General features: G+C 64.5%; 1 protein-coding gene across 5 annotated transcripts in view; it reads left to right on the top strand.

Moving 5' to 3' along the window:
- Window positions 1–25,555, top strand: part of ABR (ABR activator of RhoGEF and GTPase) — a 181,606-nt gene that overhangs the window by 153,548 nt on the left and 2,503 nt on the right. For 4 of the 5 annotated variants that reach the window (XM_084862843.1, XM_084862846.1, XM_084862844.1 and 1 more), the window contains 6 exons: window positions 19,222–19,281; window positions 19,530–19,639; window positions 20,313–20,452; window positions 21,365–21,499; window positions 22,263–22,368; window positions 24,596–24,743. In XM_084862843.1, coding sequence (XP_084718969.1) covers window positions 19,222–19,281; window positions 19,530–19,639; window positions 20,313–20,452; window positions 21,365–21,499; window positions 22,263–22,368; window positions 24,596–24,743 — 699 coding nt within the window. Of the gene's footprint in view, window positions 1–6,458; window positions 6,812–19,221; window positions 19,282–19,529; window positions 19,640–20,312; window positions 20,453–21,364; window positions 21,500–22,262; window positions 22,369–24,595; window positions 24,744–25,555 lie in introns of those variants that run through there. The other variant, XM_084862847.1, reaches the window with a different exon arrangement.

A 25,555-nucleotide genomic window follows, 5' to 3' on the forward strand; every position in this document is an offset into this window, starting at 1 on the left:
GGAGGTCAAGGTCAGGGCCCCCCTTGCCTGCGGGCCCAGGGTTTCCCTGCCTCGCCGCCCGGGCTGAGCGGCTCAGGCCAGCCACGTGGAGCAGCTCAGCTCGGCGGTACAGTCAGTCCCGGAGCAGAGCGCGAGGAGCTGGGAACAAGGGGCCATTGTCGGCGGGGGCTGCTTCTGGTTTCAATTACTCTGCAGAGCGAGGAGAGCAGAGCAAGCCAGGCCAGGACAGGACTCAGTGGCTTCCCCACTCCAGGCCCCTCCTTCCGGCCCCTCAGGGGTCGGCTGCCCCCGTGGGAGGGTCAAGTGTGCCCCCTTTATCGCCCCAGGAGCCACGCTCTGGGCGTGGGCCGGCCTGACCTGGAGCCCCGGCCAGCTCTGGGCGCCACCGGTACCACCAGGGGCTGGCTCCCTTCCCTGGAGCGGGACAGGCCTTGTGGGTCCTGGGTGCCTTCTCCCATGGTCCTGCAGGCCACACCGACCACAGCTGGCCCCGGAGCGGCCTGCGTTTGCCTGGGATGCGCTGGGGGAGCAGCGGGGAGAAAGCCGTGGCCTACGGGCCTTCCCCGAGCTCCCAGCCCTGGCAGCGCACCTCCCGGCCCAGCCTGCCCCCTGCCCACACACCGGAGCGGCCATGTGGCTGGGACTCTCCAGCCTCTTCCCTGGTGGATGGACCCCTCCCCTCCCCCAGCCTGGGCCAGATGTGCACTGCCAGGGGATTCGTGCTTTATATCCTGGCTGCTCCCCGAGGGGCCCGCGTGGTTCCTGCCACCACCAGGGTGCCAGCCCAGAGGCCCTGGGGAAGGGGAAGGGGAAGGGGAAGAGGGAAGGATGTTCCCCTGCCAGCCTCAGACCCTGCCTCCCCCAGGGCCTGGTGACTGGAGCCATTGTCCTGCCGGCCCCGCCCACCCCAGCTGCTTCAGGCCATTTGTTCTCGGGCAGCCCACCTGCTGTCACTCTTCAAGGCAGGTCTGGAGGCTCGCAGCGGGCTGGGGGAGAGCCAGGCGCGGGTCCCTAGGGTGAGGGAGCCCTCCTGCTCTCCAGAGCCTTTAGCAAACCCACACCGGAGCGCCGCCCCCACTCCCCCTGCTCCGCGCCCTCCCAGGTGTTCCTGATTGGGGAGCCGGACTCTGCCCAGTGGGCTCTGCAGGCAGGAAGCATTCAATAGGAAGCAGATGGGGGCTCCGGGCTCCCTCTCCCCCTCCTGCCCCGTTTGGGAATGCCACTGGCAGGCTGGCTTTACCCTGCCCCCCACCTCCCACCTCCTACCTCTGAGGGGTAGGTGGCAGGCGGAGAGGCCCAGGAGCACCTGGGGGATGACTCATTCAGGCTGAGAGCACGCAGCCTCTCCAACCACGGGAGGGGCGCTGGCCTCTCAGCTCCTGGCTCCCCGTGCCTCCCAGCTCCACACTGACGGCAGGGCGGCCTCGGGTGACCTCTTCAAGTGCGTCCTCTCGAGCCTGCATATGACACGAGTCCCACGGGTGACTGCCCCTGGCAGACTGCTCACCCTCCTAGAAACCACACTGGTCCCCAAGGATGCCCCACCTGAGATTTTTTTAAAAAAAAACAAAACTTTGAGAAAAGGACTTAGCAGAGGAATTGCAGGGATTTTCCCAGCGGAGGGTGAGGCTGGACTGAATGCCCGAGGGCACACCTTACCTGGGCTCTGCCAGCTCCTCACTGTGGGGCCTCAGAGTCTGCCGTGGCCCCACGCTGCTGCCAGCTTTTGCTGTGGCACCGGGGGTGTGGGCAGGGGGCACAGTGGGGAAGGGCTGGCCTCCAGGCTCAGCCTTCTCCCCGAAGGCTGACCTGATGCGATAGGTGTCGTCCCATGATAAGGCCGCTGAGGGGGCTCACACCAGCCGGGCAGAGAGAGCAGTGGAGATAAGGCACGCCTTTCGTCCGGGACTCTGACCGGAAGTGTCCTCTAAAAAGCCCCTGAGCTTCCCAGCCCTCACACCCACTCCCCCCGAGGGACTTCGTGGCCAATGGCCGTGGTCAGAGAGACAACGGTTCTCGTGAGAACCGTCCGCCGGAAACGCTCAGGGCCCACCCCCTGGACGGAGGGCCCCGGTCCCAGAGTCCGCCTGCCGAGCTGGGACCACTGGGAGGCCCGGCAGCTGCCCAGGGCCGGGCGGTGGGCAGAGGAGGTGAGCAGACGGGGCTCTGTCCCCCGCCCCAGCCGGGGCCCCTGCGTTTACCTGGTTGGGAGGCTTTGGCGAGTGATTTCATTTGGAAAGAAAGGTGGGGTGTGTCTTTTGCTTTAACAAAAAGGAAGGATGACTGTTTGGTTCAAGCTCCTGTTCGGACACCAGGCGTGGAAACGGAGCCCCGAGGGAGGACGCAGCTGCCCGGCCCTCAGGGGCCGGCCGGCGGGACTGTGCCCAGGCTCCCTGGCGGCCAGGCCGCCTTCTGCTCACCTGGAGCTTACAGTCCGGTTCCTCTGGGCGCTCCTGCTCCGCCTGCCGCCCTGCTGTTGTCTCAGCGTGGACTCGGAGCTGGTCTCCGGCCAGGAGCCACCGTGGGCCCCCCTCTGCAGCCCTCGCAGCCTCTGACCCACTTTGCCCTCCGCCACCGCCTGGCCCCCCAGCCCTGCTCCCTCGGGGCCTGCTCCACGCAGGCGGACCCCGACCCCATCCCTCCCAGTGCTCATCCTCAGCGCGATCCCAGGCTGCCCGGCCCCCAGCTCCCTTCCCCCATGACCACCTTCACTGGGGTGCCTGTGGCCTTGCCCTCGCTGGTGGCTCAGAAACCCCTTTTCCCGGTCTCAGGGTCATTTGACCGGGGGCAGGGACAGAGAATCAGGGCTCTGGTCTGGGCCTGAGGGAGGATGAAGTCATTCCAGCAGGAAGGAGGAGGTTCTGAGGAAGAGCCTTCCCTCTGGGTTCGCAGGCCGGAGGATGGTCTGGAAGCCGTCCCCACCCCCAGCTGTCTCCCGGCAGCCCGGTGGCAATCCCCGCCTCTGCCACCCACACGTCTGAGGCTGCACATCTTCCCTGCTGACCTTTTTTACTCCCGTGATGCCCCTGCTGACCACGTGAGCCTGATTTTACCTGTCACAGCTGCGCTGGGTGGCTGGTCCCGGCCACCCCAGGTGTATACCCCTCCCTGGGGATAACCCGGGTCCCGCCGGCCTCTCCTGGGGCACAGCCCCTCTCGTTCCTCGGGCAGAGAGCCCGCGAAGGAGACGGGAGAGGACTGGACCGTCGGCTGGGAATGTTTTTAATTCCAAAGGCAGTGACATCTGTTCGTGTGGGCCTTCCCGCCCAGGCTCTGTTTATGCGGACGGGGGCCCTTGCATGTCCTCGGAGGCGGGGCCTGCCAGGTGTGGCCGGATGGGAGGGGTGCAGAGAGGGGAGAGGGGATGAGGTCACTTCCTGGGTGGCCAGGACAGCCCAAGCCCAGCCCGTTCAGCAGAGATGAGGAAGGGTCCCCGGTGGGCCGGAGGGACCAGAACTTGGACGGCTGCTTTTGAGGAACTTGCTGGGCACATTTGTCTTGTACAAACCCACCCTCTCCATTGCCTCTGCTCCGAGACCATCGACTCCAGGAAGGGCTGAGTCAGGCCTGGGGGAGAGCGAGCTCCCGGCCCCCCAGGGAGGAAGGGAAAGACAGGCAGCCCCAGGGAACAGCCTCCTGACAGCTACCCATCTGCCGAGGCGCTTATGTCACCATGGAGACGAGTTGGCCATCTTTCATCCAATCAGGACTGGCCTTCCCCAGACAAGTGTTGAGCCTGGGGTTCCAAAGACAGACAGGCAGAGAGCTTTGGGAACAGGATCTAGTCTGTCCCCTTCTCCCACACACCTGCAGATGGGGGGGCAGGCACACCCTGTACAGCCTCCCCCCAAACTGCATCCTGGGAAATGTGACCCAAATAGAGGGAAGAGGCCTCCGAAGGCCAGCGAGGGGCCGTTTCTGAAGTTTGCCGGCCGGAGGTGCCGCGCACTGACCGTGTGTCTGCCACAGGTGACGGTGGTCAGCAGTTACACAACCGGCAGCAGGCGTTAGCTGAGGGACGCAGAGAAAAGCTCGGGCCAGGGGGCCTTTTCCCACGACAGTTCAAGCCACTCGGCCCCTCCTCCTCCAGAGAGCCTTCCCTGATTCCTTCTGGCTAGACATTCTCTCTCCTTTCTCTAGACGTTCATGGCCCGTCACCTGTGCTGTTCTTACAGCGTAAGACTGGGTTTCTCGAGGGCAAAGATGTGCAAAGATGTAAGGAGAGATGTGCAATTAAGGTACCAAGTGCCCGGATGCCTCTCTGCCTCCTGCGGAGAGGTGGGTAAGCCCGTGTCTCCTCTCCTCTCTCGGGCTGCGAGCATTGTCACGCGCAGGTTTTTGATTTCTGTGATTCCACAGCCCCTGCCCCAGGCTCGGGCACCTAGACCTTCATTCAGGGCCTCTTGAATGAAATGAATGGGATGAAGAAGTGAGGCTGCAGAAATGGGTGAATTCTTTCTGGGGCCAGTGGGTGTTGTGGCAGAGGGGGTGAGGAAGCTGCCTGGCACCCAGGTGGCCTGGGAGAGGCAGGTGAGGGGTGGGGCAGGGAGGGGGGCTCGGGCCTCAGCCGGGCAGGGGAGACACGGGGGTGTGGCTGCCTCTGTGAGGCTCTTTCCCTCACCCTCGGGGTGCAGGAAAGGCCACGTGGCTCAGCCCGCTTAGCTGCGGTGGCTTTAGGCACCTTGAGTTCGGGTGTGAAGAGGCTCTGGGCAGCCTGGCAGCCTGGCCCGTCGGCCCTGTGCAGAAGCGGCGTGGAGCGTGGAGGGCTGGAGGAGATGGGGCTGGCCTGGGTGCCCTGGAGGTCCCTCTCCCACCTCACCCCGAGCCCAGCGGGGCCCAGGACCCTGCCTCCACCGGCCAGGCAGAAGCCAGTGCAGGACCAGGTCCTGCCATAGGGCAGTCACAGTGGTGAGGTCAGCCAGACCTCGGACCCGTGGCTCAGCTTCTCCTGGCGTGGAAAACGGGAGCGCCGGTACTGACTGAGGCTGGGGGAGCACTGAGTGAGCTGACCCAGGTGCAGGGCAGCGTGGGGACGGTGGCAGAGGCCATTCTCAGGAAAGGGCGGCTCGTCATGATCGGGTTGGCTCTCTGCCGTCTCCACAGGCACCGTGGGCTCTGGTGGTAAACCTCAGCCCGTGTGCTGGTGGACGCCCCGCAGGAGTGTCCCAGAGGCCGAGGGCTGGTTCTGTGCCCTTGACCCGCCCGCCCGCCCGCCCGCCCCGGGGTAACCACGAAATGCCCTGGCTCAGCTCTTTTTCCTAAATCCAAAAACCAGCCGCCTCTCAAAGAGACACAGTGGCTGTGAGCACTCCGTCCAAAGCCGCATGGCCTCCCAGGGGAACGTTACCTCTAACACACACACACACACACACACACACACACACACACCCGTCTCATTGATACTAAACCGGAATGAGAGCACCAACATCACAGAAGGCCTGAGACTTAATGCACTCAGATACCTGGCAGCCCCTTGCACGGGACCCAGCTCATGGTTGGAGCGAGGAAAACACGGGGTTCCTTCCGACCCTGGGCCTCGCGCTGCCCTGGCGCGGTGGCCTGGACGCCTCTGGGTTTGTGCCCCGTCATTCTGAGCTCAGGCCTCTCTCCTCCCTCTGGAAGACGTGCACGGGAAGTTTTTCCAACGATCCCCTTTGTGTGGCCACCGCGCGGAATCCCTTCTCCCTCTTCGGCTAAACACTCACCGGCCTGATGGCCAGAAGCAAGGCCGGACATCGCTAGCTCCCATGGCACCGGCACAGACAGAGCCGCGGGCGCCCCTCACAGCACACGCCTCTTTAGGGTTCTCTGGCCCCGGGCACAGGCCTGGTGGTTAAGGGCGGCCGTGGGAGGAGCACCAGGGGCCAGTGTCGCCCTGGGCTTCTGCTCGTGTCCAAGGAGAGGGCCCACAGAGTCCTCCCTCCTCACTAGGGACCCTCCTTATGCCTGCCTGGCCCTGTTTGAGGGGGCACCTGTGGCAGGAGTTGGGGGTAAGGATGCAGACCTCCAGGGCCACAGCTCCTTTTCCAGGACAAAGAGCCGCTCTTGATTGCCCACACTCGCTCACCCCTCCGGGCCCCGCCCAGGCCCCCTCACCTCCGGGCCCAGGGAGTAGCCGGGCGGGGAAGGGGTTAACGGGGACCCAGCGTGCGGGGACCGGGCTGTGTTTAGCCGCTTGTCAGACTTTGTTTGGCAGGGGCTGGGGCGGGAGCGGCGGCAGGGTGGGTGAGGAGGAGCCCGGCCTGCCGGGAGTTAAAGCCGGGAGGTTGGGTTTTCGGAGGGGGCAGCCCCCAGCGCCTGAGTCACTTCCTCGGGGGAGGCGGGGACTCCCCGGCCCTTGCTCCGGCCGGGCTGTGGCGCGCGCGCTCCCGCACTCGGTGCTGGGACCGGGGACCGGGCACCGGGAGGCGCGCAGAGGGCCCCAGCGGGGCTCCCCAGCGGCCGCTCCTCTCCCGGAGGGAGGAGGGACGGGAGGAGAAAGCCTGGCCTCGCACCATGCGCTCCCGGGCCCCGCGCCAGTGACTGCGCGGCCGCCGGGGGCTGAGCGCTCGGCACTCGGACGCGGACGCTCCCATCCATCGCGCTGCGCTCCCCGCGCTCCGGAGCCCGAGCCGCTGTCCGCGTCCGCCGTCTGCGGCCGCCGGCCGGCATGACCGACGTCCTGCCCCAGCCCGACTGCAGCCTGAAGGCGGTGTGCGAGCCGCTGCAGCGCTGCTGCCTGGAGCCGCTGGAGGAGCCGGGGAGCAAGCGGCCCCCCAACACGGGCGCCCGGCTCTGGGGCCGCGTGCGCAGCAAGCTGCTCCGCCAGAAGGTGCCGGTCAGTGGGGGACTGGGACCGGAGGGGGTGGACTGGAGGGACCCGGAGAGGGCGGGGTGCTGGGGCCCCTGGGGGTGCCGGCCGCTCTGCCCCTCCTTGTGGCGCCCCATCCCAGCTCCTGCCTGACCGAGGAGTCCTGGGGCAGAACTGGGGGTGGATGGGAGGAGGAAGGGCGTGCTGGGGCCCCTGGGGGTGCTAGGCCCTTCTGCCCCTCCTTGTGGCGCCCCACCCCAGCTCCTGCCTGACCGAGGAGTCCTGGGGCAGAGCTGGGGGCTGCTTTGGGGCTGCTCTCTGGGGCCTGAGCTGGATGATGAATGCCGGTGGCTGCCCCCGCCGCTGACCCTGGCTGCCTCCTCTGCCTTGGGGAAGGAGCGTTGGCTCCAGCAGGAGAGGATTACCGGGCGCCTTTCTGAGTCCAGGAATGTGAACAGACTGGGCAAGGGGCTCCTGGGCACCAGTGTTCCCCACGGTGTTCATCCAAGACCCTAACCCTCTGTATGCAGCGGACATTGCTGGCTGCCCCTGGGCCGCGGGGGCACTGACAGGCCCCTCAATGCCATCAGCCGTGGGAGGCCTCTCTGTATGGGACTGTGGCATCCTGGCCCATCCGGGGGGAGGGATGTGGGGGAGGCAGAGGCGCTGCTGAGTCTGGGGTCCATAGGCTGCCTGCCTCCTCGGGGACCACCCCGCTGACTGCTGGCCCAGGGCCAGCCAGGCACCAGGCAGCTCGGTCCGTGTGCCAAGGGTTCCTGACCCAACGGGCACCTCAGAGCAGGCCGTGCCAGGGAAGACTGCCCGTCCTGCTTGCAGCCCCAGACCTGGGTGGGGATTAAAGTCGAGATAGAAGCTGACTGTCTGCAGCTGGGCAGGCTGCCTCGGGGCTGGCTTCGGGCCCTGGCATCGGGCGCCCGAGGGAGAGCCAGACCCAGGCCCCAGCACACAGTAAGCGCTTGATAGCTGCAGACAGATGAACCGCCTGAGCAAGGTGTCCCGGTGGCCAGAGCCATGCCCTCAGGGCAGCCACAGGGCGGCTTCGGCTGGTCCGAGTGGCCGACTGGGGTTTGCAAGCTCTCCTGGCTCAGAAGGGGGCCCTCTGCAAAGCCCTCGCTGCCAGCCAGCCGAGGCTCCTGGCACCTGCCGAGAGGAAGTGCCCCCTGGCTCCTGGCCTGGTTTCTCCCCTGCCAGTGGGGCACACTGGCCTCCCAGAGTGACATCAGTCCTGGAAAGTGCTGGGCCGGGCAGCAACTTGAGCTGTTGTCCTGCACTGGCCGCTGGGTCACCTTCAGGCTCCCCGGGGACCAGGCTGGCAGAGCCGCGCTGGCCTCTGTGCTGAGGCAGCTGTCTGTGCCCGGCAGCCCGGAGCCACCCTCCCGGCGACCCTGCTCCCCAGGTCCTGCTGAGGCCAGCAGATAGCGGCCCAGAGCTCCCCGTCCAGTCACAAACCTCGAGGCTGGCAAGAAACTGACCCCGCGGGAGCCCTCCCGAGGTGCCTGCACCTTCAGGGAGGTGCCTGGGGGGGAGGGAGCAACTTTAAACCCTAACACCCCACACGTTCCCCAGACTTTTTATTCTCTCCCTGTGCGTGCGTGGCTGGCAAAGCCAAGAGGCCCCTTCGGGAACCCTTCGGCGGGCTCTGCCTCGGGGGTGCCTGAGGGCTCGTGGTGCTCTCGGGGTGAGAGTGGCAGGCCAGGCAGGCCTGGGCTGCTGAGCGGATTGGCATCAATGCCACTGCCGGGGGGCTCTGGCGCTGGATGCTCTGTGCGGCGGGCAGTTCAGCCTCCTAGCCCATGTTGTGTCATAGGCACAGGGTTTGCACCACGGCCACAGGAACACTCATGGGCCCTGCTGTGCCCGGGCGGAGGGCTGGGCAGGCCTTCTTGTGGACCCAGGCCCTCTGCCCACTTCCCTTCCCAGCAGCCTATTTTTTATTTATTTTTTAGGTCAGGAAGCAGCTTAGGTGGGTGGGGAAAGGGTGCCATGTGCAGCCCAGCCTGGCAGGAGGGACCGCCTCAGTGCCTCAGCACTAAGTCACCTGTGGCCTCCTGCTCCATTTAACCAGACGAAAGGCTGGAGGAGTCCGGGGGGAGGGGGAGCTGTGACTCATCTGCGGACGCCGTGCTGGGGCTGGAAAAGTCCCAGGATTCACCTTGGGGCCTCTGGCCCGGGCAGTCTGCTCAGGGCCCGCTCACAGGCTCTCCTTTGGCCCCGGGGGCCATGGCTGGGTCGTTCTTATCCCCAAAGGGAGTTCTGGGGCCGGAGCCTCCCTCCGGCCTCTGGCTTGGCAGTTGGTTTGTTGTGCAAGCGTTTCGCAGAGGAGACACGTGGCATTTGGGTTTGTGGGTTCTGCCAGTCCTCTTGGCGTTTTAACCTCGCATTTCTCCTTTTTCTTTTTTTAATTTGCTTCAAATCACACTCCAGGAGACCAGGCTCTGGGCCTGTCCCTCCTCCCACCCTGCCTGCTCCGGAGGGGGCACTCTGGAGGGAGAGGGGCAGACCCCGGCCCCTGCAGTGTCCTTGTGGGGCCACAGAGGGCTGGAGGGCCCAGGGAGGGCAGGCCCGAGCATTTGTCTGGGGGCTGCTATGGAAATCCAGGCCCCATCGCTGCCCCGAAGCCAGGCCAATACCAGCTGGAGGTGGGGCGTCGAGCGGAACAGGCAGGGGAGTGGGGAGAGTGGAGGTGGGCTCCTGGTGACCTTGTCTCTGCTTTGAGGGGTCGCCATGCGGTCTGAGAACTCCCTCCTCCACGGAGCTTCTCTGGAGCTGGAGGCCGGCGAGGTACGGAGGGTTTGCTGAGCTCGCCTGCTCTGTGATGGGGCTTGCTCCCCTCTGCTTCTAGGGAGGGTCAGAGGGGTCAGGCACTGAGGAAGGGCAGGCTGAGGAGCCATCGGGACCCTTTGGGCTCAGGGCGTCCTCTCTTTACCTTCCTGACTGCCACCCCAGGGCAGCTCACGGGCCGTGGAGGGGGCGAGGGGGCTGGATATGGCATAGCTGTGTTGTGAGCTCTCTGACTTTGTCTCATGACCCGGCTCTAAACATCAAGAAAGATCTTGAGTCCCAGCTGGTTTGGCTCAGTGGATAGAGCGTAGGCCTGCGGACTGAAGGGTCCAGGGTTCGATTCCAGTCAAGGGCATATGCCTGGTTGCGGGCTTGATTCCCAGTAGGAGGTGTTGCAGGAGCCAGCCAATCGATGATTTTCTTTCATCATTGATGTTTCTATCTCTCTCTCTTCCTTCCTCTCTCTCTCTCAAATTCAATAAAATAATAATAATTAAAAAAAACAACAACCAATCTTGGAACCTTATAGAACAGACATCTGTCTGCCCTGCTGTCCACTGCTCGGCCCTGATCCCTGACCCCGGCCCAACCTCTCCACCTTGTGGGCTAAAGGGAAGGGACGTGCACCCTAGTCTTCACCATGCACCTGCCCACCCACCCCTAGTGCTCCCTCCACTGTCAGCAGGGCACAGGGGTGCTCCCCGAGGCCTGGGGGACCTCGCAGCCGCTCACCATCTCTGGGGCCTCCCTGTGGGCCGACTGGAGGGCGGAGGGGCCGGCGTGACCCCTGCATTCCTGCGTCGCTCTGCTTCTCACAGCACTTTCTGACTCCCCAGAGAGAGGCCCTTACTCCTAGGGTCACGTGGTGGCCTCCTGACCCCAGTGCTCCCGCTGCTCCTCCAGGCCGGCTCCCGAGAGGCCCGTGTGCTTCCTTCCGCAGGGCAGGCGCCCTCGACTCCGAGAACCAGACTCGGAGCCGAGCAGACCCACACGCTGTGTGACTTTCTGAGAGGGCCCCTGCTTATTCTGAGTGAGCCGGGCGGGTGCTGCTTGTTGGCACCTGCAGGTTCGAGGAGCCGCTGGCGGCCCCGGTGCCCCCGTGACCCACCGGCCTGGCCGGGCGGCCACGCTGGGCTCGGTGCCCTGGCGTTCGGATGGCCCGGGCCAGCGGGAGCCGAGCCTGCCAGCCAAGGTGGTTCCTGGAAGGCCAAGGCTGCCGGAGCCAGTGCTGCAGGAGAGCCAGGGGCAGGGAGGCCCCGGGAGGGCAGCCATTTTGGAAAGAGCCCAGAAACGTCTGCAGGTGCTGGGTGGGGCGGTTGCCGGGCAGTGGCAAGCCCTCTGCCGAGAGGCCTTGCAGGCTGCCCAGGTGGTTGGGAGCTGGTCAGCAGGTGCCGAGTTCTGGGAGCACATGCCCATGTCCCTAGAACCTCCTGCTAGGCCTGGGAGGAAACCAGAGGCAGTCCTGGATCTGGAGCCCAGCGAGCCTTAGCCCAGTGGTCGGCAAACCCATTCGTCCACAGAGCCAAATGTCAACAGGACAACGATTGACATTTCTTTGGAGAGCCACATTTTTTCAACGTAAACTTCTTCTAACACCACTTCTTCAACCTAGACTCGCCCAGGCCATGGTATTCTGTGGAAGAGCCACACTCAAGGGGCCAAAGAGCCGCAGTTTGCCGACCACTGCCTTAGCCTAAGCCCCACTGTCTGTGGTCCCCCAGGATGGGGCCTAGGGCGGTGACAGCGGCCACAGAAGCCGCCCTTTGGGGTTCTCCAGTAGAGAGGCCGGAGGGCCCGTCACCCCACAGCGAGTCCCCTGGTCCTGCTGCGGCCGAGAGAGAAGCTGGGACGGCCACTGTCCTGGACAGTGACCACCCAGGTCGGTGCCGCCGATGCGAGGGCCCAGCAGTGACAGCCACGGCTCCCTTCCCGCCTCTTCTCACCCGGGCTCCTCCTCGGAGAGCTCCCGCCCCCGGGGCTGGTGTGGCACCGTCTTCCCCGGGCACGTGGCCTTGGGCAAATGCCCCACCTCTGCGGTTCCCTGGCATCGGTAGAAGGCGGGCTGTGCGGGGTGATCGCCTAGATCCAGTTCACATGCCGGTCTTGGCCACGGCTCAAGATTCCTCTTCCTGAGCCTTCAGTTCTCAGCACCCTGGGGAAGGCGGGCGGGAGAGGCCGCGGGCTGCTCCTGGGCCCAGGCCAGCCCTCCGCTGGCACGGAGAAGAGAGGGGAGCCGGGATGGGGGCCTTCTCAACCCCGGCCTGAAGGGTTCCTGGTGGGAAGGCATTTTCTCCATCCCCCGCCTCCCAGGGAGTGCAGTTAGTCCCTGAGTATTGATGGGGCGCCTCCAGAGTGCTGGCCCCCGCACGGCGGCCCAGGCAGAGGGGCCTTGCTCTCACGGAACGTCCTGTCTATAGGAGTCAGGTAACGAGTGAGATTTCAAGCCCTGGCTGTGCCTCTCAGTGGTCAGAGCATCAGCCTGCACACCTAAGGGTCTCGGGTTCGATTCCCAGGCGTGGGCACGCACCTGGGTGGCAGATTCACGCCCCAGTCCTAGTCAGGATAAGCGTGGAAGGCAGCCAGTCGATGTTTGTCTTTCTCTCTCTTTCTCCCCTCTTCACCTCCCTCCCTTCCACTCTCCAAGAAAGCAATGGGGAAAATATCCTTGGGTGAGGGTTAACAAAAAAAAGTAAACGGGGTGATGGGTTGGAGAGTAATGGAGAGGCCCTGCTTAGGGAGGTGATTTTGAGCTAAGATTGAAAGGACAAGAAGGACTTGATAGATCGGGGACAGTGCGTTCCTGGCAGGAGGGCCGGCGGGGCACGGACCCTGCGGCCGGGTGACGCGGTGTGGGCAGAGAGGCGGGCAGAGGCTGCGGGGAGCGTGTGGCCGGCCTCGGACGGAGCGGGCAGGGGCCAGCTTGTGCCGGGCCTCGCAGGCCATGCGAGGGGTTCGGCTTTAACCTGGGCGCGGCGGGAAGCACAGAGTGCAGCCCCGTCAGTGGCGCTGGCCATGCTGAGAGCCCGGGCCGAGGACCAGGCCTTGTTCTTGGTCTCGACGACCCACGAGGGGCTGTTGTTACTCGCCGCTCGTTTTACCCGTGGGGCAGCGGAGGCTCAGAGCTGACGCAGAGGAGGCCTGCGAGCGGCTGCGGGCAGCCGGATCCCAGCCATCATGCACCCTGCAGGGAGGGTGCCCCGCCTGCTGGGGCCTGTGCTGCTTCCGCTGTCTGGTGGGCTGGGAGCTCTGGGGCCCGAGCCGGGTGCCCTGGGTGCGGGCTCCTGCCCACGCGCCTTGTGGTGTGTGGGGCCCAGGGAAGCGGCCCCTGGAGGCCCCTCCGTGGGCACAGGCCCTGGAATCTCTGGTGTCTCCCATTCTTACCAGCAGGCTCTGTGCCCGAGGGCCTTCCTGGCCGGGAAAGGGAGGGTGAAGCCAGCCTCAGGGAAGGTCTTTCATCGTGTTTACCCACGTGCCCCGGTTCAGAGGGAGGCCACTGAGCCACGCGGTCCTGAGGGCCTCGCCTTGGCCTCGCCGCGGCAGCCAGCGTGAAGCCGCCCAGCCGGGGCCTCTCGCCTCGGGCTTTGACCTCTAAGTGGGTCCTGCCGGTTGGAGACGGGTCCGCCGGGGGCTGCTCCTGCTGCTTTGACCCCGGCCAGTTCCTTCTCCCGAGCGACCCCGTTCTTGTTACCCTGCGCCCACAGCGTGTCCCTGCGCTGGGCGGGGCGGCGTCCTGGCTGTCAGTTTGAGGCCTGGTTCTGGGGCGAAGTCTGCAGCGGGGAAGGCAGCGGTGGGGGGCCAGCTCCGAACAGACAGGGCCCGGGGCTCTGGAGAGCTGTGCCGGCCTTGGGGTCTCCCGGAGCAGCCCGGGTTCGAGCTCCGTCTGCAGCAGCGCCCGGCCCAGGGGCTCAGTGAGCGGCCGGCCAGGGGCAGGCTGGACGCGGGAGCGCAGGGCGCTGGGGAGGGCGGGTCACGGGGTGCCGTGAGGCTAACCTGCCTTCCATCAAAGCCTCATTCAGAGCGGCTAAACCGTTTCCATATGTGGGCCCCTGGGAACGTCAGAGCGCTGGGCAGGGGGTGGGGGAGGCGAGCCGAGGCGAGTGGCCCACCCCAGGGCCTTGCACAAGCCTGTCGCGCGCTGGCCTGGCCCTGCAGGGCGAGGGCTGGCGGGCACGGCCTGCGGCCGCGGGGGGAAGGCAGGCTCCGGGAAGGCGGTGAGTTTACGGAACCTGGTCTCCCGGACCCAGCTGCGGCGCTGGAGGCCGGGACCTAGGCCCTGGCACCCCCTCCGCTCCGCCCTGCCACGTCGGCGGAATCCTGCAGTGCCCTCCCCAGCTCTTGGCAGCTCCGTTCCCCCCGTTGCCAGCCCTGCCCGGCCTCACGCCTGCGGTCTGTCCCAATGACAGGCCGGCTCCGGCGTCTGCGGGGGACCCAGCCCAGGGCATGTTGACGCACTCGGAGGAGGCAGGGGAGAGCCAGCCCAGGCCCGCCACCGTGGCCCCGGCCTGGGAGCCGCAGGGAGCCGCTCAGGGCCTGGTCACGGCCGGCACCGCCTCTGGCAGGCGTCCTCAGGAGCACGGCTCTGCCTCCCCTTCGGCCCCGTCCGCCTCCGAGGGCCACAGCCTCTCGGTGCCCAGCCGACTCCTTACTGCTCAGAGCACTTGGTTTTTATCTCCCGAACACAGCGCTGGGCTTGGAGGGACGGCCTCGCCGCCACTCGGGGCAGGCCCGGCCGGAGAGCCCGGGACAGCAGGGCGGAGCGGAAGGAAGGGCGCAGAGGCCCAGGCAGGGGCTGTGCCGGGGGTGACAGTGGGGCTGGAACGGAGGGTTCGCATAGAGGGACGGGGGGCAGGAAGTGGAGTCCTGGGCCCCTGGTGGATAGGCCTGTAGGTGTGCCTGGGCCCGTCACCCAGTGAGCACCACCTCTGGGCCTGTGCCTCCCCCGCTCCCCTGGCCCCCATGGGTTGAAGGAGCCAGTGAGGGGAGGGGAGGGGAAGGATGGCGGCTGAAGGCTCTCGGGCCGGCGGGGCGGCTGAGGCGTGTGGTGCAGTGGGAAGACTTGCCCACCCTCAGAGGGACCTGGAGCATGGGCTCTGTCACCTACTCAGGAGAGCGGGATGGGGGACCCCAGACTCTGGTGCCGCTGAAATCCCAAGCATGCGATGGGGGGTAGGGGAGTCATGGACGGCCAGCACTGGGGTCACCTGCCCCAGGCTGGAGACAAACGGGCCGAGAGGAAGGGCTTAGCCCCCTCTGAGGGGACCCGTGAGGCCGTTCCCAAAGTGAAGGTGACACCCCCATCTGGAGGGTGCTGGGTGTGCACAGAGCACCCGCCCTGCCCTGAGCGTTCCCTGTCCCGAACATGAGGCCGTGAGGCCCAGCGAGGTCAGGGGCCGCCCGCTCCTGCCGCCCTCCCCGAGCCTGCGGCCTCCCGGGTGCGGGGCAGGGTTCCCACCAGGAGCCAGGGTGTCGCTGCAGGCCCTCGTGGTTCTCTGCTGGACATCAGTCCCCGAGGCCGGCCGGCTCTCCCCGGCAGAGACGCTGGGTGTGCAGACGTGAGTCCAAGTGAGAAGGCAGCTCACCAGGGTCCGGCTGCTCCCAGTGGCCGTGCACAGCCCCCTCGGTCACCCCTCTCTCCAGCATGTCCTATGGCCCGTCTCCACCGTGCCCGGGCCCCATGGGGAGCCCCACTGGGTGTGTACTTCCTGCACAGTGCAGGCGGGCCCTCTGCGGTCTCCCCAGCCTGGCCCTGTGCAGCCCCATCGGCCTGCCTCCCTCCCTCGGGTGACCTGAGGTCCCGGGTGCCTGCTCTGCGGGGCGGAGGGCGGCCCCTCTGCCGGCCCGGAGGGTGAGCAGTCAGGTGTCCCTCCCCACGCCTCCCCAGGGGCTGACCCCTGGGGAGGCGTGGGGAGGGACCCCACCCGCCCCCAGGGCTAATCTAATCAGGAAATAGCAGAGCCCACATTTCCCAGGGGTTATAAATAGCCCCGCCATGCAGGCAGCATCATTTCTCTGGAAAACGTGCCATGTCCCTCTCCTCTGCGCCCTCCCTTCTCTGCATTGAAATGACATCCTGAAATAGCCTTGGCTCCTAGAGGCTGCTGGCCTCCTGGGAGACAGCCCGCTGTCGGGGCGCCGAGGGGCTGGGCGGGCTCCCTGAGCGGGTCCGGGGTGCCTGGGTCCCGGGGTGCACCTGTGGAGGGGATCGGGAATGAATGCGGCGGAAATGGCGGTGAAACTCACCTGGCCTCGGCCAGGCCGGTGCGTGCAGAACAGCTGCCGATGGCACCGGCAGGCTGCGGGGGCCGGGCCTGGGTGCGAGGGGCAGGGGAGCGGAGGAAGCGGGGCCAGCTCTGGGCCTCAGCGGGAGCTGCTTTTCCCGTCTCCGCGGCTCCCGGGAAAACGCAGGGCTGCGACCTGGCAGCTCGGACAGAGGCCGTGGGAGAGGAGGAGCAGAGCAGTGTCCTGGGGGCGCTGCCAGCACCCGGTCTGCCCCCCGGTGCCCGACCACGCGCCAGGAGCCCGCTGTCTCCTTCCTAAACAAACAGCGGTGACATAGCCACCGTCTCCGCCGAGAGGTGCCGGCGCCAGGCCAGGGGCTTCGTCCTGCAGGGTCAGCCGAGCCGACGAGCCCGAGAGACGTGGCTACGCCCCCGGCTCTCACGTGGCAGACGTGTGGCCCTAGGCTGGCTCCGCGGCCGCTTGAAGCCTCCGTGTCCCTGTCTGTACAATGGGAGCAGCTGCCGAGGCTTAAACCTCTGGGGTCTGTTATGATGATCCCCGGAGACGCTGTACATAAAGGGTTGGGCGTGGTGCCAGACTCACAGGAGACGCTCCCCATTTGCTGTGACTGTTTTCCATGGCAACCCTCTGAGGTAGGCACGGACACCCCTGCAAGGAAACGGGTTCGGGGAGGTCACGTGACTCGCCCCAGTTCACACCGTTGAGGGAAGAGGGAACATCCGGGCTCTCCATCCCCACTCGGGCTGTGTCTCGATCCCACTGCAGGACCCACGGAGAGCCCCTGGCTCAGGGCGGCAGAGTGGCCTTAGGTGACTGTGGCCATGGGATTGGGCTGGGGTTCAGGCTGACGCTGGGAGAGACCATCGTGAATAGCATGGCCACTCCAGAACGTGTGCTCCAAGGCCAGCGTCTGCCTCTGTGGACAAAGAGCACTGGGGGCAGACGCAGGCCCCCCGTCCAAGGGGATACCCGGCCTTCTGGCCGGGATGAAGGCTGCTGAAGGGTTGGGACAAAACCAAGTGTCCCAGAGAGGGAGGCTGCAGGAAAGTGAGGCCAAACTTGGGGCTTCCTTTGGTGACACAGGAGGACACCTGGCCCCACGTCTTCCAGGACAGAGAGCGGGGCAGCAGCCCCGCTGGTGAACCCCGCACGCTTCCCTGCGTTTGGGGAGGTGTGGTGGGGAGCTCGGTTCTCGCTACACCTCTCTCCTCTCTCCTGTTCCCAGTTCTGTCCCTTCTTCGGGCAAGGAACGGACGACAGAAGGCTGGGCCCGGGCCAGAGCTGGCCCCGATGCAGGCCCCAGACCCAGCAGGTGCTTGGGTGCCTGTTTATATCTGGTGTCTGCATGATGGAAGGAAGGTTTAGGAAGGACTGTAGGAAGCCCCAGGGCCCAGGGCACCCCGTGTTGGCCGGGATGGCTTTCCTCCGTGTGAGGCCCGGTGAGCAGCGGTGTGCAAACCCTGCGTGTGTCCCTGGGTGTGCAGGGACTTCCCGGGAGCGGCATGGCAGGGGGAGTTCCAAGGGAGCCAGTTTGCAGATCCTCAACTCCCATCGGTGCTGCTGTCCAAAAGCGGTCCCTTGTGAAGGGCCTTGGACCAGCAGCTCTCTCGGCAAAGGAGCTCGAGGGTCGCTGGGGGCCGTGGCCCAGGCCTGCCGCCTCTGGGCCTGCCACCTCCGGGCCTGCCGCCTCCGGGTGCACAACCAAGGGGCCACTGGACTGCGGGGGCAGGGGGTGAAAAACGAAAGGCCAGTGGCTGGGTGATAGATCCTGTCGCCAGGCTGGTGGCTTCCCCTTTTTTGTTTTCTACGACCGATGGGAGTTGGCAGCTGAGAGGCTGTTTAAAATAAATTTTGGCTGAGGTTAAATGTGCAATTTAAAGCAGCTAACAAGGGAAGAAGTTAAATATTGCTTAACGTTGCTACAGTAAGACTACGTAGGCCTTGTCTGCTTCTTTCTGTGCACAGGATGCTTTGTTCTTTACATCTTTCAAAACAAAAAACCCTCCAAATATGAACAGAATTTATGTTATGCCCTGTCTCACCCTGCTATTCGTGTACACACATGAGCTCACCCAGGAAACATGCTCTCCCAGTCTGTGTCAGGGACGCCAGCCCACCAAAACGGCCCTCTGCTGCCGAACAGTCATTACAGTTTCCAGTGCGGTGGCTAATGGTCATTGTCTGCTGCTAATTATTATAATAACTGACCCAGAATATGCTTTGCATACTTAGAGCCTTGTGGTCTGAGGACATTTTTCATGTCCGTGTATACGGATATTTTTATTGAAGTGAAATAGAATAGGGCGGCCAACAAAAGGCTTTAACATCAAAAAAACACAAACTGGGGCAAAACCCTTTGGGAACGGAGACTTGAAACGCGCTCAGGAGGGGAAGGCGGGGGGCTTCTGCGCGGGCGGGCGGGCGGCTGCGGCGTCTCTGTGCGCGGACGGCGGCGGGGACCGGATCCCACGCTCGGGCTTCACGGCACACATTGCGGAGAGTGAGGTAACAGCTTTATTTTAAGATGTAAATATTTACATCGCTTTGGAAATTCTATCCCCAGCAAGTATTTAAACTTGCCTTGGAAATATTCAGATGTTGATTTTAAAATGTGCCAGAGAGCGCATGGTTTTCAGATTTGTGGGTGCACCAGGGGACAGAGGCTGACGGCCGCTGGGTGGGAGGGACGGAGTCCTGTCCACTCCCCCGGGAGGGGGGCCTCCGAGCCTCTCCCGCCATCCCCACCTCCTGGGGACTCCTGCCTGAGGGGGGGGCCTCCCCGGCCGAGTGTTTGCTTCCCTGTGGGACCAACCGCTCACCACAAGTCTCTCCCTGCGAGGAAGGTCCTGCCGCTGACTGCAGTGGACGGTGGGATGGACGAGGCTTGCTCGGCGAGGCTCAGACCGCCCAGGGTCGTGCAGCTGCAAGCGGCAGAGCCAGGATTCAGACCAGGCCGCCTGACCCCCGGACGGGGCTTCACCTGGGCCTGCCTCCCCTTCAGCACCTCACTACACGGGCTCCATCCCCGCCCCGTCAGGTGGCCAGGCAGATTGCTCACTGTGAGCCTCAGTTTCTGCATCTGTGAAACGGGCGATAATCCCACCTCACGGGGTGGTGGTCAGGAGTGAACGAGAGGCGATAGGCAAAGGTACCTCACAGTGTGCCCTACCTCCTGCACTGAGAGGAGGGGTAGTCCTCACCCCCCGGGCCAGCAGGGGCTGGAGGCCGAGCCACCCGGAAGGGTTGATGTCCGGATGAGCATCGGGCCCTTCACCTGCCCTCCTGACCAGTTAGCCAGCTTCTGAGCAGAGGCTGCACAGCAGAGAGCGCTGGCTGGGTCTCTAGCTGTCATCTCTCTCTCTCACTCGTTGCTCTTTCTTTCTTCACAGTTGGATCCACAGACCGTGGAAACCAAGAACTGGCACACAGATGTGATCGAGATGAACGGGGTGAGCCGGGGAGGGAGGGAGTGTCTGCTCGGTGGGTGGGCAGCCCGACCGCTGGCTGGTGTCCTCCGGTGCCGTCCTGCCCCTCGGCCCCGTCCCTCTCCCTCCCTCCTCCTGCCCCCTCCCCTCTCCCACCCTCCAGGATGTCAGGGAGCCCTGGGGGCAAGAGGGGGGCCTTGCTTACAGTCCTGGCGAGGGGTCCCTAGGTTTCGGGGCACTCATGCCTGCCTCTCCCCCCCTCCCCCCACCAGATCAAAGTGGAATTCTCCATGAAGTTCACCAGCCGAGACATGAGCCTGAAGAGGACGCCGTCCAAAAAGCAGACGGGCGTCTTCGGCGTGAAGATCAGCGTGGTGACCAAGTAGGTGCTGCCTCCTTGCGCGTGCTGCGTCCGTGCCCGGCCCCCGCCAGCCCTGCCCACCCCTCCTGGCCCCTGAGCAGTCACCCTCCGGCTCAGCAGGCCCAGGGGCAGGTTCGGAGGCCGCCAGTGGCCCGCAGAGGGGTGTTCTCTGCGCCTGGGCCGCTTTAGAAAGACACGAGCCAGCACGGAGACACCGGGGTGCGGCCTGGGGAAATGCCAGGTCGTCAGCTTCTCGTAATAAACGGGAAGATAGGAGACTGAAGGCCCACATTTCAGCGTGGCCGGGGCTGGCGGACTCCAAGGAGCAGCGGCCCCTCGGACAAGGGCCGGCATCCTGCGCTCCCCACCATCCCGCTCTCCAGGGCCCGGCCCCTCCCATATAGAGTTCCCCACTGGGGCTCCCGTAGCCTCAAAATCTGAGATCTCTGTTCCTAGGGACGTCCCCTCCTCAGTCCTAGAGCTTGTCTCCCAAGCTTCCCCTGTGCCCCTGCTTCCCCCAGCGGCAGGCCCTGGGTGGGCCGTGGGGCAGCGGGCAGGGCCTCTTCCTCAGCCCTGTCCCTGCCCCCACATCCCAGTCCCAGAGGCTAGAGCTCTCCAAGGCCACGTGTTTGGGGAGGGTCTGCGCAGCCACCGCTGGGGCCTCCCTCCACCCTCCTCCTCTCCCCTCCCCCAGGCGGGAGCGCTCCAAGGTGCCCTACATCGTGCGGCAGTGTGTGGAGGAGGTGGAGAAGAGGGGCATCGAGGAGGTCGGCATCTACCGGATATCCGGGGTGGCCACCGACATCCAGGCGCTGAAGGCCGTCTTCGATGCCAGTGAGTGCGAAGCCCGGTGCCGGGCAGTGGGCGCAGAGCGGGCAGGAGAGCCCGTGGGGGAGAGCTCAGCCTCTCCCCGCAGTCCGTGGTGTGGGCTGGAGCATTTCTGAGTCCCTGTGCCCAGGCTCCTCCTGCACTTTCTCATATGGTCCCCTCCCCCCAGCCCTTACCCATGGCCTCAGGGAAGGGGACTGAGGCTCGGAGAGGTCAAGACCCGGGTCCAGGCTCGCCCAGCTAGTAGGTTTCGAGCCTGATTTAAACATGGATCCTCCTGCCTTCAGAGTCCAGAGTCCTGGCTCTGGCCAGCTCCCAGTCCCTGGGGGTACTGGCTGGCTCCCCACCATCTCCGGGGCCCCGTGTGCCTCCGGAGGGGCATTGTCCGGCTTTGACTGCAGACTCCTCCGTGGCAGGCCTGCCCTTTCTAGGCCTTCTCCTCCCATCTTGCCAGCACACCCCGTGGCCAGCCCGGCCGTGCCGATTCCGCGGGAGCCGAGAGCGGGTGGCGTGTCCCTGTTGGGGAGGCCTGGGCTGGGGAGCTGGGGGCTGGGGGCATGCTGGCTCCTCCATGCGACCTGGGACACGGTTTTAGGGTAAGAAGTGTGTGGTGTCTTCCAGAGCAGGCTCAGCAGCGGGGAGGGACCAAGTGGAGGGAGGGTGTGTGGCACGTGGTTCGAATGCAGCTCCAGAATTCTGGATGATGAACTCGGCTCCCCCTCCTCCCTCCTTCCCCCCATGGATTTGAGTCCCAGACCACCTGTGGGCCCTGCCTGCACCGTCCCCGTCTGCGGGAGACCAGAGCTGTAGTGGGTGGGGGCACCCTGGCAGGTGAGGGATGGGTGGGGAGTGGAACAGCCGAGGGCTCGTGGGAGGGGCTCAGGCCAGTGTGGCCCTGACCTCGCACCTCCCCTGCAGATAACAAGGACATCCTCCTGATGCTGAGCGACATGGACATCAACGCCATCGCTGGCACCCTCAAGCTCTACTTCCGGGAGCTGCCCGAGCCCCTCCTCACAGACCGCCTCTACCCCGCCTTCATGGAGGGCATCGGTGAGGCTCCGGGACTGAGGGCGCTGGCCAGGCCTGCCGACCAGCAGAGTCATGCACCCGAGTAGCCGGGGGGCGGCGGGGGGCGGTCTGCTGGGGCCTGAGCCAGCACTGCACCCTCTCTTCCCTGCCTCTCCCCTCTTGTCCCGGGGGCTGCCCTCTGTCCTCCTCCTCGGACAGAGACCTCCTTCCTTGGAACCCTGGGTGTCCTAGGACACCTTCCTGCAGGGGGCGGTCAGGGGCAGCGCCCAGAGCCAAGGAGAGGCCTGGTTAGAGCTGGATGCACTCGCGGTGGCTGGGGCCGTGGGTGGGGAGGAAGCAGAAGGCCCTGCCTCCACCCACCGGGCCTGCGTGCATCCCTCCCGCCCCGCCTTCCCCTGGGGCAGGTCAGGGCTTCAGCCGCCCTGAGCAGTGAGTCCCCTGGAAGGCACTTGCGGCTCTGCTGTCTCCGAGTGGCTGGGAGAACATTCACAGTGTCATCTTGTCTTAAGCTTTGCTTACGGACCAGGGTGCAGAGGCCTGTGCAGGGAGGGAGGCAGGTGTCTGCCCCCACCCGCTGCCCCCCCCCACCCGCTGCCCCTGGCTGAATGCAGGTTGTGGGCGGGGCCTCCGATAGGAACTGGCTGTTAACAGGGCAGCCTGGCCTCTCCCTCAGGGCCTGCAGCCTCCTGACCACCCGGCGCTGGCCAGGGCCTCACCCCCCCACACACACTCCCCACCCCCCACCCCACCCCGCCTGGGAGCCAAGCCCTGTCTCTCCCCACAGCCCTGTCAGACCCTGCTGCCAAGGAAAACTGCATGATGCACCTGCTCCGCTCCCTGCCCGACCCCAACCTCATCACCTTCCTCTTCCTGCTGGAACACTTGAAAAGGTAACGCAGGGTCCACCGGGGTGGGGGCGGGAGCCCGGGCAGGCAGGCCCTGCTGGAGAGGACTCACCTGCCGGGCCGTCTGTAGCAAGGTGAGAGTTTGCCCTTCAAATTTTTACACTCAGATTCTGTTTGAAAAGTATTTGGGTTCTAATAACAGCCTGGAATACTGGCCACAGAATGCTTAGAAAGGCCAGGCTGGAGCCAAAAACCGCCGCTGAGTTTTACAGTCAGGGGGTCAGTCGGTCAGCTTGGCACATGTCGCACGGAAAGCATAGACAGCAGCCGATGCACCACGGCAGTGAGTGTGTGTGCGAGTCCTGGTGTCCGGTTATGCACAGCCACGTACTCACAGTGTAAAAGTGCTCGCTATTGCGTGTCATGGTCAAAAGCGCTGGCAGCCCTCTGGTTTTGACCACACTTGAACCGATAGGGACCTGCTCTGGTTAGCAGGCCTGTCCTCAGACTCCCGGCTCCTAAATCCTAAACAAAGGCCCTCTCCCCTCCCCCTCTATAATGCTCCCAAACCAAGAGCTGCTCACGCTGCGGCCCGCAGCGAGTTCCGACTGAAACCAGCCCCGAAGGGGTCCTCATTGCTCCCTTTGGAGCCCAGGACTGTCTGGGGATGAGTGGGGAGCGGAAGTCCCCAGGGGCCCCTTAACCTCCCCACCAGGGCCCCAGGAGCCTGGGGAGGGGGCTGTGTGTGGGCCAGGTCCTCCCCGGGCTCAGCCCCGGCCCTCAGGCCCAGCTCCCAGCAATGGCTCCGGAGACCCGGAAACGCCTGGGGCCGCGTCTTGTTTTTCCCATTATGGGACATATTCCCTCTGGTTTGGCCAGGACCAGAGCCCCAACCAGTTCCCAGATAGTTTGGCGAGCACTGTGGGGAGGACACACAGAGGAGGAGTGGAAAGGGGAAAATCCATTAGGTTTTCCAGCCTGGGAACCGGGCACAGTCTGTTCCCACATCTGGGCCCCTGGCCGGGGTGTGTGTGTGTGTGTGTGTGTGTGTAGGGGCTGGGCCAGCTGCACAGCTGCCTCCTGGCATGGCAGTGTTTGTCTGCCCGTTTCCATAGAGTCAGCGGGCATGTCCATGACTTAGATTTGCTGCTCGGGACGGCTGGGTCTCAGCCCCAGAGACATTTCCTAGGAGGGGAGGCCCAGGGCCTCTCTGGTGTGTGGGTAGAACTGGCCGCCTGGGTACGAGCCACAGAAGGCTGTCACTCAGGGGAAATATCTCCAGAGCATCTGGCCTGTTGTGCAAGAGAAGCAGAGGAAGTTCCAGAGGGAGGGCCCTCGGTAGTTTGGCTCGGTGCATAGAGCGTCTGCCTGCGCACGGACGGGTCCTGGGTTCAATTCTGGTCAAGAGCATATGCTCGGTTGCAGGCTTGATCCCCAGTGGGGGGCCTGCAGTGCAGGAGGCAGCCAATCAATGATTCTCTCTCATCATTGATGTTTCTATCTCTCTCTCCCTCTCCCTGTCTCTCTGAAATTAAAAAAAATAATAAAAATTTAAAAAAAGATCCAAAGGGAGGCTGCTCTGGGTCCCAGGAGCCAGACCCTTCTGGATAAGGATTGTTCCTGCCACAACCCGGGACAGAGCCTAGCATTTAGTTAGCAACTGCTGCTGGGCTCCAGCTCCCTGCCTGTGCTGCTGTCCCTGCTCCCCCCACCCCTCACCTCACCCCCCTTCCTGGGCCACGCAGCGCGGCCTGCCTGGTCGTGGGTAAAGCAGGGGTGAGGAGGGTGAGGAGCAGGGGCTCTGCAGGCAGGCTGCCTGGGTTCAACCCCAGCCCTCCCACTTGCTAGCTGGAGAACCTCAGACAAGCCACTTACCTCTGTACTTTCGTCTCTTCGTCTGTACAGTGGAGACGATGCTCCTTACTACCCAGAGGATGCTGAGGAGTGTGATTTATTATCTGGAAAGTTCTTGGGCTAATGGTACCATTGTCTCTAAGGCAGAGTTGTCGGTGTGGGTCCTTCTGACGTTTGCCTTCAGTTCAGGGGTGGCCCGGAGCTGGGCCTCTGTTCCAGGCATGTCCAGGGACTATAGCTGGGGATGTGGTCCTTTGACCGAGTTCCCTCCCTACCAAGAGGTCTCTGCCCTCAGGAGAGGAAGCCTGGTAACCACTTCCAGGAATCCTCCCAGGAGCTCCTACACCGAAGGCCCAGGGTCCGGAGCGCTGAGCAGCTGCTGAGAAGTGACTTTTTTCTCCCCTCCCCTCCCTTCCAGGGTTGCTGAGAAGGAGCCCATCAACAAAATGTCCCTTCACAACCTGGCCACCGTGTTTGGCCCCACGTTACTGAGACCCTCAGAAGTGGAGAGCAAAGCACACCTCACGTCGGCTGCGGACATCTGGTCCCATGATGTCATGGCACAGGTACGAGGGTGAGGCCAGCTCCCTGACGGAGGAGAGGGAACAGCTGGGCCCACACCCCTTCGCTCCTGAGCAGCTGGGCTCGTGGTTTGCAGGCTGTCCCCAGGGAGGCGGGACTTTGGACAGTCCTCCCTTCCCAGACCAAAACAAGGAGTTTATACTCAGGACCTAGACCAGGGCCTGGTGCTGGCTTCCGTCCTGGACGTGCCTGCCTCCGAAAGGAAGCCGGGGCGGGAAGGCCGGGCCTCGTCCTCCCGGGGGAAGCTCTGGGACTGCTTCTGGGCAGGCTTCCTTGGGTCCCACAACACCCAGAGCAGGGCCCCGTCTGAGGCAGGATGTCAAGCCAAAGCCACTCTCTGCAGGCAGGCAGGGAAGTGGCCCCAGGCTCCCACCCTCTGCCCTGTAGCGCCCTCTACTGCTGCAAAGGGGCAGGCACACCCGAGCTGCCAAGGAAGGGGAAGTGGCAGGAGCCAACCTGAGAGGGAAGGGGAGCAACACAGACTGGGGACCATTTCTTCTTAAAGAAAGAAAGTTGCACCGAAGCCAGTTTGGCTCAGTGGTAGAGCGTCGGTCTGCGGACTGAGAGGTCCCAGGTTCGATTCCGGTCAAGGGCATGTACATTGGTTGCGGGCACCTCCCCGGTGGGGGGTGTGCAGGAGGCAGCTGGTCGATGTTTCTCTCTCATCGACATTTCTAGCTCTCTCTCTCTCTCCCTTCCTCCTCTCTGTGAAATACCAATAAAATATATATTTTTTTAAAAAAGTTGTGAGGAGGCCCCGGGGACAAGGGCCCTGCCTCAGTCTCCCCCGTTTCCC

This window comes from Pipistrellus hanaki (assembly GCF_964339955.1).
Source record: "Pipistrellus hanaki genome assembly, chromosome: 16".
In the NCBI taxonomy this organism is placed as follows: Eukaryota; Metazoa; Chordata; class Mammalia; order Chiroptera; family Vespertilionidae; genus Pipistrellus; species Pipistrellus hanaki.